Source organism: Hoplias malabaricus, chromosome 16, assembly GCF_029633855.1.
Source record: "Hoplias malabaricus isolate fHopMal1 chromosome 16, fHopMal1.hap1, whole genome shotgun sequence".
NCBI lineage: Eukaryota > Metazoa > Chordata > Actinopteri > Characiformes > Erythrinidae > Hoplias > Hoplias malabaricus.
Genome location: NC_089815.1, coordinates 19,471,867 through 19,481,475, shown reverse-complemented (window position 1 = coordinate 19,481,475; position 9,609 = coordinate 19,471,867). Strand labels below are relative to the sequence as shown.

At 41.8% G+C, this 9,609-nt stretch overlaps 1 protein-coding gene across 2 annotated transcripts in view; it reads left to right on the top strand.

The window, feature by feature from the left end:
* The window catches only part of celf5a (cugbp, Elav-like family member 5a), a 40,833-nt gene that overhangs the window by 10,973 nt on the left and 20,251 nt on the right, over positions 1-9,609 (top strand). For both annotated transcript variants that reach the window (XM_066648146.1, XM_066648145.1), the window contains exon 3: positions 4,342-4,488. In XM_066648146.1, coding sequence (XP_066504243.1) covers positions 4,342-4,488 — 147 coding nt within the window. The remainder of the gene's footprint in view (positions 1-4,341; positions 4,489-9,609) is intronic.

The window sequence follows — 9,609 nt, the reverse complement described above, 5'->3', positions numbered from 1 at the left end:
AGCAGAGTTTCTTTATTGTAGTGAGGACTAGAATGCAAGAAAAAGGCTTAGCAGTTGGGCTCAGGGTCAGACTGAGAGTAGCAGTGGTGGCCATGTCTGTCTCAAATCAGTTACATACCGTTCTAATCCATATGACTTTTCACAAGCCATGTTAATCCTTATCGAAAACAGACTTAATATGTTGTGCAGAAGTGTCAGATTTAGCTACATTAGTCTGAAACTAAAAGGTTACATTGTTATAAAGTGCCATGCAAAGGTCAGAGACCACGGCTTAATCTGCCATTTATTACATTTCTAGTCAAAATGGCCTTTTCAGGCAATATTTCAGTGGAGATTAGATAGATGATAATCTGCTTTCACAATGAATGAAAATAGAGGGAAAAAAGAGACACAGACAATATTAGACTCCTAATAACTCAGGGTTGGAAATGGATGGGAATGTGTTGGGACCCCATTCTGTGAGTAAACGTTAAGTTGGCACGGGTTGTAACTGAAATTATGCAGTGCACAATTGTAATGTGTTTGTTTGTGTTTTGTTTTGGTTCCTGGTTGTGTTCCCTTGGTCATGTGATCATCCTTCTCTTCCTTGTGTCAAGTAGTGTCTGTATTCTGTGCAATAGCATTCTGGCGGTCAGTTATTCGTGATTATCTTGTTAATCTTGTGTTCATCTTGAGTCTGTGATTAGTTTTGTGCTTTATCTTAAGATATTCTGATCTGTCCTGATTTTTCTTGGTGTTTTTTAGGGTGTATTTTGTTTCTCAAGTCTACTTTGTTGTATATAGCTTAGCCTAGTCCTGTGGTAGTTTTTAGTCCGCGGTCACTCCTAATCAGGCTTGGTCTCAGTATGTAGTGTTTTGGGTGTCTTAGTTCTTCAGTCTTGTTTGTATGTAGCCTTAATATGTGGTTACACTACATGACTTTTAGCCCCGTTTTACTCTGGAGTTTCAGACCAGTTGCAGTATGTCAAACATTTTTTTCGATCTCAATTTGGACATAATTGTGTAGTGTAAACTCTTCACCAGCTCAAGTCTCATCAACAGCCAATGAGAGCAGAGCACAGAAATTAAGGACGGATTAAATGTTAAAACAATGGCTAGCTATGAAACATTACATAATGCTAAATGCACATGTCCCCAATTAAGCAGTATTACCTGTAAGAGAAAGTACACTGTGGGTCATGACGTTACAGTGTTTATACCAAATTTTTTCTAATATTTCATTCCACCTGAAACAAGCCGGGATAATGCTATGGGTTTTATAAGCACGTCCCCAAGGGCCCAGGCCACTTGAGGGTCCAAACAAGCAGTTTAACACAATATGAAAATTTGCTGTTTTAGGTTATGTGGCCAATTGGCAAACAAGCATGTGTTAATTAAGCAATAATGCACTCCGGCTAATGCTATAACATTAGATACTGGCATGAACCTCGAGTGTATTATTGGGATTATACCACAGTTTGTTATCGCTGTTTATTATTAGGTTTTAAGATAAAGACCATTTGTATATCAGTCTTCCATGAGGTAGAACAGTTCCATTCTGTCACACATTCCTTTTTGCTCTTTTCAACAAACTCTGGATCTTGTGCGATATTGGACCCATCCAGGATTTTTGAAGTGTGGTTCTTTCCAGTGAGCCGGTTCGGTCTGGTCTTCACACCAGGTTTGTTGGGAAACAAGGCTGTATTATTCAGAGCTCCCCTCAAATCAGGACAGAAGCAGAGATAAACACATCAAGTCAATGGAATATCATGGTTCAGTCATTGTTTAAAGTGGATTCAGATCATTGTGATATATATATCATACACTAAACGATGGCAAGTTCTCTCTGTTTAAGTTAAAAGTGAGTATTTTGGAGTATTGCTCCAGAGCCGACCTGCTGAGCTGGTGAACACAAGCAGCAATTTTTCCATTTTCTTTTGTTTAAAAATCAGAAATCAGTTAAATGTCTACTGCCCCATATCTCTGTACTCAGTTCAAAATAAAGTGCGTGAACAGGAAATGGATCAGTGCTGTCTTGTAAGCGCTGGCCTCGTTGCTAAGCTACTTGTATTTTGCAGAGTGATACCTGAAGAGCTTCATTCATCACATTCGTTTATTACATAATTGTGTAATATTGGCATTCCTGGAACATCTCTCAGCCAATCACATTGCAAGGTCGGAACTAATAAACAAACCATTAAGATTTGTTACAATAAGCCCTGGCTATGGGGCTATAGCCCCGGGCCTTTTTACATCAGCCCCTGAGGTGACAATGTTAAGACGATGAACCTCCACAGCGCTCCCTCAGCCAGAGGGAGGGGCTAATACTCCACAGCATGAGATAATGTGCTTCTCATTAGTCGTCATTTATTTAGCCAATCAGCAGCCAGAGTTTGCTGTCTGTCATTTAGTGCTGCAGCCAATGGAGTCAAAGTCCCTCTTAAATAAAGTGCACTGAATGACAGTTTTAATTTTACTTTAATAACTGATGTTATGTCCCAGAGAAAGCAGAAATCTTGCGATTAACACGGAATATTCCACAAAAATACCCACATCACTTGGGGGCCTAGAATTTGATGATGTGGGTCTGTGGAGCAGATTTCTGCTTCTGCTAATGTTTCTGAACTATTTAAGCTGGAATGTAGCTTTCACAGCTCCCTCTGCAGTATGCTGACCAAGTCTTTGCATCCATGACCCAAATATATTTTTCCTTTTTTTTCATACATCTGTTCTTAATCTTTTCTATCTTTGTTATTATTTACAGTCTTAGGTCTCTCTTTGTATGTCTTCTATTATTATCTGAGTTGTCTGTGCTTAAGTGTTTTGCTTTCTTTCTGTGTTCATATCTTTGCTGGTTTGGTCCACCTCTCCCATCTCGTATATCCCATCTTTTAATTCACATCTATTCAGCCAATGGGAAGTTCGTTTACAGTGGGGTCCCCCTTACAGTCACCATAGTAACAAAATCAAAGTGTGCTGCATTTTTAACATGAGCACATCAGAAACCCCACAGTCTCTAATGTTTATGGTAAAAAATGGTGATTCAGTTTTGATAACAGTTCTGTGTATAGTATCATTAAAATGAAGGAAACATTTCAGTGCTTGCGTACATTAATGCTTGTGTCTGGAGTGTCTGCACATCCATAACTGTGAAATAAGACCACCTTTGGGATGAAAACACGGGATGACACGAGCCCTGGGCCTATGTTTATGAGTGGGGTGAACAGTGTCACGTTCTACAGGCACGGAACCAGTGGTTTTGAACAGGGCTGTTGAGACTGGGAAGGAACTGTATTGTGCTTGATCCTGGTGATATTTGGAGCAAACCACATCACAGACCTTTTATTAAGACCCCAGGGAACTATGTTAACTTGTGGAAAATAGGTATATGTCCCCTGTAAACAGCAGTGAAGTTCTTATTGTTATTTCCCATTTCACCTCAATTGTGCAGCAGTGATGTTCTGGTGCACAATTCAAAGTTTCCTGGTAATTTTAGCTTTTTTAAAATCTTTTGAGAGTCTAAGAAAACATTGTCAAGACTTGAAATGTGTTGTCATTTTTTAGTGCAGGAAAAAAATGCACTTGACTGAAGGCATACATTAAAATAAGTAGTTTTAATGAATATTTTAATGAACAGTTTTTGAAGGGGGCAGCATGGTGGCGCAGCAGGTTAGTGTCGCAGTCACACAGCTCCAGGGACCTGGAGGTTGTGGGTTCGTGTCCCGCTCTGGGTCACTGTCTGTGAGGAGTTTGGTGTGTTCTCCCTGTGTCCGCGTGGGTTTCCTCCGGGTGCTCCGGTTTCCTCCCGGTGCTCCGGTTTCCTCCCACAGTCCAAAAACACACGTTGGTAGGTGGATTGGTGACTCAAAAGTGTCCGTAGGTGTGAGTGTGTGAGTGAATGTGTGAGTGTGTGTTGCCCTGTGATGGAATGGCGCCTCCTCCAGGGTGTGTTCCTGCCTTGCGCCCAATGATTCCAGGTAGGCTCTGGACCCACCGCGACCCTGAGCTGGATAAACGTTTACAGACAATGAATGAATGAATAAACTGTGTTGTGTCTTGTGTGCTCATATAAATAAGGGTCCAATGCTTCTAATGTATAAACAGCTTGTGAGCATTTGGACTGCAATAAATACATTTGATCTCTGACATTTACACGGCAGCCTAAGTTTGTGATTGGATTTGCATATTAATAAATTGTGCATCATTTGAGCATTAAAACTACTAGAAATGTGTGTGATGGAACTACTCCTCTTCACGCATATCTAACACCATGTTAAAAATGATAAATGAAAAACCATCTTCACTTGATACTAGCTGCATGGCTGAATAGCAGGTAAACTCTGCCTTTGCCTCCCTCTCCAGGGCGCCTCGTCCAGTCTGGTGGTCAAGTTTGCTGACACGGACAAGGAGCGCACCATCCGGCGCATGCAGCAGATGGTGGGTCAGTTCGGCATCTTTAACCCGGCCATCGCCCTGCCCTTCAGCACCTACAGCAGCTACGCACACGCGGTGAGTGCCCTAATCCCTCCTGACTGGTGTCCAGCGCTGAGCTCATCCCTGCCCACGCTCCAACTGCCCACACACTACACACACACAGGGCCAGGGATGACGCAGAAAGATGTGGCATGTATTTTCAAACTGTATGCGAATACTCTAAGAAGGAAAATACATAATATTAAGGGCAGTTTCACATTTAACATCAGTACACACATAAACACAGGGCTATGAATATACAAGGACTTTAAACTGAGCTGTATTATAATATAGAGTGAGAGCCTGATACTATTGAGTGAGAACTAGATACTATTAAATGAGCACTTGATACAACTGAGTGAGCACCAGTTACTATTCAGTGAGCACAAGATACTATTTAGTAAGCACTAGGTACTACTGAGTGAGCTCCAGATACTACTGAGTGAGCACTAGATACTATTTAGTAAGCACTAGGTACTACTGAGTAAACACTAGATATGATAAAGTGAGCACCAGATACTTCTAACTGATCACAAGAAACTATTAAGTGAGCACCAGATACAACTGAGTTACCACCAGATACTACTGACTGAGCTCCAGATACTAATGAATGACCACTAGATACTATTTTGTAAGCACTAGAAACTATTAAATGAGCACTAGATACAACTGAGTGAGCACTTACTATTGAGTGAGCACCAGATACTATTTAGTAAGCACTAGGTACTACTGAGTTAACACTAGAGACGATTAAGTGAGCACCAGATTCTACTAAGTGAGCAATATATACTATTTAGTAGTACAACTGAGTTAGCATAAATACTTTTAAATGAGCACCAGATATTATTGAGTGATCTCAAGATACTATTGAGTGAGCACCGGATACTAAACACCATATTGCTCACTCAACTCTATCTAGTGCTCACGCAATAGTATCTGGTATTACTAGTATTAATATAGTAACTCTTTCTGGTGCTCACTAAATAATATGGTGCTTTCTCTGTATTATATACAGCTCACTCAATAGTAACTGTTCACCAATAAATAATATATGGTGCCAACCAGATTGCATCTAATGCTTTGCTTAATAGTATCAGGTGCTCACTTGACAGTATCAGGTGCTCACCAAATAGTATGTGGTGCTTCTTTAAAAGTATCTGAATCGTATGTTTATTAGCCTTGGACTAAAATGGGGTTGGACGATGTCACATGGCCTCTATGGCCATATCCCTCCACCCCCTTTCCAAATTAGAGGCAATGTTACACAAGCAGACAGTTGTACTGTAATGACCTGGACTGTGCCCCAGAATAAGAAAAAGAAATAATAAATAAATAATAAAAGTCCTCTCATTACAATTCATGAAATGCGGACTGTCCGTGGGAAATGCGGGAATGCTAACGTCCAGGAGCTGCTGTGGTTTCTTCCAGGTAGGCAGAGACTTTTATGTGTTGTGTCAGAGATGTGTGCAATGTGCACTGTTCAGGTCCCTGGCTCTGACAGTGTCTCCATGCCTCAGCGTTCCAGACAGAGCCTCGGCCCACACACACACACACACACACACACACACACACACACACACACACACACACACACACACACACACATACATACACACACACACACACACACCCCACACACTGCCATATGAGATTATGCACTCCTTGCCAGAGTCTGACACATAAATATCAATGTCTTTGTAAACAACTATTTAAAAACATGCTAATTTAAAATGTAGCTGAAAGAGCATGAATTGTTCATCACATTAAGTTCAACATTGAGTTCAAGGTGACATTAGAGCTGAAGGATTAGTTTGTCTACACAGTGAAACTCCTGAGTGAGCCAAGAAACAAGGTTAGGGATCTAGTGTTTACTTCATTTAGTTTGCAGTGAAGTTGAAATGTAATAGACCTCTGAAGTTGACTTTCATGCCCATATAAGGACGTTTAGGCCAGCGTAGATATTCTTTATGAGAAAAATGACTAGTACTTTCAAAAGAATTTAGTCATGGCCTAAAAGGTAGAGAAGCAGGGACAGGACCAGAAGGACACAGGTTCAATCCCCCTTGCCCTGCAGGGAAATTGGAGGTAGGCAGAGTGAAGGAACAGCACTGTCTCCTCCCTCTATTTTAAAGGTGACATTTAGTAAAAAAAAAAAAAAAAAAAACATTATGCTAGGATTTCTCTATCTCCCTGCTCATGGCAGAGGCCTCTAGAGCTTTTTCTAGACAACGGAGAGACTCCAAATGTTGAAAAGCCTGAACCGAGATGAGGATATTGGTCTATTTCTGTTCCATAGCTGGGTAAAATTGATTTATGTGGAAATTTCTCCACATTCGGGTGATGGCTAAGAGCGTTACTGAAAGTGCGTACAAAACTCAACAATTCGAGTTACAAATGAGATTCTGTGGCAATTCAAACAGTGAATAAAAACTTACAGACAAGTTCAATTTATGCCACGTACAATCAACAGTAGTATTTTTTCCTCCAACAAACTGAGCTTCTGAATGTAAACATTCAGAGAAAACTGTGTTTCCCCACAATCCTAGACTTTCCCATTAAAGTTAATAATTTTTTCCCCTTCTCCTGTAAAGCTACTCTGTTTGAGACACATCCATTTCTTTGGACAGCGACAATATTCTTGCTATGTGAGCAGTTGCTCGAGCAGTAGCTGCACAAGTATAGATACAAACTCTGGACACCAAACATGTTGACTACATTGAGGTTAAGGGGATATATATCTTCAAAAAATATTTGCACCCAAAAGAAATCAACCGACTGGAACGAATGGTTTGACCTGATGAGACATGCGAATGATTTGTCCTCCATGAGTTGTCATCTTAGTACCTGCACCATGGGCAGACAGCTGCATGACCCCTACCACGTCAATGTCACCAACGACTGCAAGAACCCTCTCACAATAACGAATGGCAGTGGCCACACCAAGACGAACAGTTTGTTGTCCAGAAGGCCTGGTGACATGGTGTTGATTGCAATTTGTACAACGGCAGATCACCATTGGTTTTCATTAAAAGCATTTTATGGATTATTGCAAGACACCATTAGATACCTCTACAACTCCACGCCATGTTACGTTACTTTCACCAAACTGAAAAAAACCACTTCTGTATTCGCAGCTCAATAGATATTGCTGATATCAGTCTAAATTTAAAGTCATTTATTTTTCCAGATAAGCTTTATCTTCATTCCGAATATCATCGCAAAGCGACGCTTCCTTCCGGGTGTTACTATTTTTTTGACGACGAGTGTATATATCAGCACAACATTCAGCAGATACAGATATGTGGCAGCAACGGTGCTCTCGGAATCACACATTGAGGATGAGCAAATTAGGAAGCTCCTTCACAAACACAGCTGTGCGGAGGATTAGTGGGCTGAGTTGACAGCCAGCAAATTGGATTTTAGTCAGAGCTGAGGAGGGGGGCTGCAGAAAACAAATTGGAGGGGCAACGGGCAACAGCTCTGACAATATGGTGCCAAGAGATGTTTTTGTTTTTTTGGGAGGGGTGGGAGTTTTTTTTTTTTTTTTAACCTCACTCCTCTACCTGGCAATCAGCTTATGATCCCATGGCACGAGGCTACACCGAGATATGTTCCAAATCTCAAATCCAGCTTCTTGGATGATGAAAGAGCGAAGCGTTAATTTACTTTTCGGCCCCCCTCCGCTGCTGTGCATCTTTTAAAACGCCTTTCTCCTCTCTGTTCTCCGCCGCCTCTCCCGTTTGATCTCGCGCCTTTTCCATAAGCGGCCATGTTCGTCTGCCTGCTACTTTTATTTATTTATTTCCTTAATATTTTTGGAGAAGTAGGAATGAAAGCCAGCTCGTTTGGGAGATGGCAGAGTGGCTGAAAGATGTCTATTTCTATCTGCAGCGATTGTGCAGAGATGACACATTAGATTTGTTTGACACGCAAATTAGCTGAAAGCAATTTAATGCGCCGCAAGCCCAGCTATAAATGAGGGGAGGGTTTGTTTTGGTATTTTTGGGGAATGGGAGGGTAGGAGGGGTTTAATGCTCTCCTACTGACCAATATCGCCCCCTGTTGGTCATAGACTCCAAGCATCAACAACCATGAAACTAACTCATGATCTAAGTCAGCTTGATTTATATTATATTATATTGGTATGATTTTTGTTCATTTATTAGTGTTAATAATGTTTCATTAAGCACTGCTTGAAATCTTATGGCACTGCTGATAATTTACTGACTCCTGCATTACTCAAACAACACTGATTTGTACACATCACCATACAATACAGCATAGTAAACACTCAGGACATTCAGTTACGTTAGAACAGGTCAGTAGGACAGATCTCAGTGATATTTTTACAGCAGACTGCAAACAAATCCTCTCAGAAATGTTCCAATATCTAGTGCAAAGACTTCTAAATCAGTAAAAGTAGAGCAAAATGGAACAACCTGGCCATAACAAGAGCAAGTTCCGGAAGCCGAACTTGCCCTGTGTTTGCACGTCACGTAGACTAGGCCTTTGCTACAGAGCTGCTGCAGCTGAAGACGTTCAGCACTCAGCTCAGCGTCTAGAAAGTAAAAGCAGGTCCAGACAATCAGCGAGGCTGGGGACCCTAACAGCCAGGGTCTTCGCTTTGCAGCTTTCTCCATTTCTCTCTCTCTCTTGCTCTCTATAAATATCTCTCCAGCCTTCCCTGGCTTTTCTGTGGAGCCTGGACCTCCGAGGGGTCACATGTGATTCAGGCAGAGGAATGGGAGCCACACGGCGCGGCTGGCCGGATAATTGCCGTGTGATAAAGAGGTGATTGCCTGCTGGCACCAGGGGAAACTAATGCCATCAGCCCGGCAATAAAAAAACAGATGCCTGTTTCTAAAGGATGCTGTCGCCAGGGCAACGACTTCCCGCATACTCACCCTACAGATATTCCTCTCCCCCTCCCCCCTTCTCGTCCTCCTTCTGGAGGAAGAAAAGGTTGTGACCCTGATGATGAAGACTCAGTAGAAGGCAATTTGGTCCCCCCCCCCCCACCATCTCTCTCGCTTGCTTTCTATTGCAGACAGTTGCTTTCTATTGGAGAAAGTCAAGCAGAGGTGGAAGAATGGCTGTTCTGGATGTATGAGCGAGATCCGAGTGAAAGCGGAAAAATTGCCGGGGAGGTTCTGAATA